Raw genomic sequence first — 2,173 nt, 5'->3', positions numbered from 1 at the left:
GTCACTTTTTAAAACTATTTTGAACACCTTGACACAAAATGCTGATGTTGTGCATGAGGATGTCTTAAAATCTGAGTTACATAATAAAAAAAGAATTGAAAAAGATCTTGTAAGAATTTGAAAGAGTTTTTTAATTAAAGATTTGAAAAAGATATTGTAATAATTTGAAAAAAATCTTGTGAAAATGAGTAAACCCAAAACTAGGCTGCTCTAGTTTTTTATCGCTTGAGTAACTCTAAATTTGAGTAGCCTTTTATGCGTCCTCCTGACGGGATCACTTTTTTAACTCATACCCGTACTCATCCTTCGAGTTAAAACATTTTAGCTATAATCTTCGAAAGATCCTAAAAAGGCTCAAATATTATCGTACCACGACGTTGATTCTCAGTTTGATCGTTTGACGTTGTTAACCACTGATAATATTAATAGCATTTAATTTCACATTTTACTCGATTAGTGTATGTTATATAGATAGCTATGCATTTACTCATTCATTAATCGCTTATGAATTTCGTCATTTTTAAAATTATTCTGCAAAGATCATTTTCCTGGCGAGCATTTTCTTGAGCCGATTTTTCCTACTTTCAGATGAAAATTCCTACAGATTCATTTTCCTCCCAACGATTGCCAAATTGCATTCCATAACAACCGAAAAAAGACAAGTGCAGGAATATCTACATACATAACTTTGAGAGACAATTTGTTTAAATACAAGATCATGAACATGGCAAAACAAAATAAAGAGCTACAGTATAACAAAAGTTTGCTTCGATCATTGTATAAAGAATAAAGAATTACTACGTGCAGGTTCCATCTTCTTTCTACTTCTAATCTCTTTGGCTATCCTACTGCAAAATTGTTTATATCAATGTCTTGCATGACTTGGTTGCTGGATCCCACATGGCAGGAAGCAGAAACTGGCGCCCATTGAGTCCATGGGCATTATAGCTCGCTCCCGTTGTGCCATCGACCAGAAGCTCCCCAGCATAACCAGGGTAAGCCCCCTTTCCATATATTCCAGGGCAAGCTGAAACAGCCTCCAATGGAGCAGCAGCATCGCCCTGGAAATACCCAGTATTGAATGGGTTTGTCACAGCTCCAGCCAAAACAGTAGCAATGTTGATGATCATTCCATCAATACCCACATCTCCATTTGGGGCAATCAGAGGAGGAGACTGAGGACCATACAGAGGCTGATGAAAGGGCCAAGCACATTGACCAGGGCACTGAGTAACAGAGTTCCCAACCCAAGCGTAAGAAAGAAGCTTCTGTCCATCAGTAGAAGACGGTAGAACATTGGCATGATAACCACAAGAATTCATGCAGAAACCCTCAACCAGAACATCCTCAGCTGTAAGCACCAAATACACCGCATTGTTCTTCTCTGGCAAAGGCAGAGCTCCAGATTTCACAGAGCTCTGAACCAGAAAAGCTAAATCGGACCTCTTCAACGATTTCCCAAGGGAATACGTTTCATCAATCTTCTGCTTCCCCAGCCTCGCAATGCTCACAGCAGCATGATTCGAGGCAGCGATTTGGTACTTTTCAGTAGTCTTCCACCATGAATTTACAGACGGCATCTTAGCCTTCCCGTGCAAATGTGCTCCCAGAGATTGCAAATAATCCGCCACAATGGACCTCTGAACAGCGGTAAACTTCCCATACCAGACCACATGAACATCAATGGGGGCTGAGGAAAGCAGAGGACCATTATGATAGGTCAAAACAAGCGGCTCTTCTTCCACCAGAGCCTCAAGCTTTCTCGCCTCTGCAGAGCAACTTAAAGCCACAACACAGACAACAAACAAAAACCTCAAAGCCATTAAAAACCCCGAATTTACCATTGCTCTCTACAAACTCTAAACCCTGAAAATCTCCAAATCCCCTTTGAGCTATCAAATAAGACAATATTTGCAGACCAGTGATTTGAAACGTTTGGGCAGCGGTTTAAATAGGGCAAGGTGTGGCGGTGGATAAAGCTTTGAAAGCGATTGACAGAGGAGCGCCCTGCTGGCAGCTATTATTTACCGTGGTCCTGCGAATTCCCATCAGTGCTGTACCGCTCTCCATTATTGATGACAGCTGTGTTGGCATACTGCGACACATGCCCCGAGTGACCACTGACGACTGACTAACCCTGGCTGACTTAAACCCAGTGAAAAAGATATGAAAA

General features: G+C 41.2%; 1 protein-coding gene across 1 annotated transcript; it reads right to left on the bottom strand.

The window, feature by feature from the left end:
• Positions 1-753: 753 nt before the first annotated feature.
• Positions 754-1,931, bottom strand: LOC131064002 (protein EXORDIUM-like 2). Its single transcript, XM_057998009.2, has one exon. It carries the CDS (start codon positions 1,842-1,844, stop codon positions 861-863), a length of 984 nt encoding a protein of 327 aa, XP_057853992.2. The 5' UTR covers positions 1,845-1,931; the 3' UTR covers positions 754-860.
• Between the last annotated feature and the right edge of the window lie 242 nt (positions 1,932-2,173).

The sequence above is a fragment of the Cryptomeria japonica genome, chromosome 11 (assembly GCF_030272615.1).
Source record: "Cryptomeria japonica chromosome 11, Sugi_1.0, whole genome shotgun sequence".
Classification (NCBI taxonomy): Eukaryota; Viridiplantae; Streptophyta; class Pinopsida; order Cupressales; family Cupressaceae; genus Cryptomeria; species Cryptomeria japonica.
Note: the sequence above shows the minus strand (reverse complement) of the source record. Positions and strands in the feature narration are given on the sequence as shown.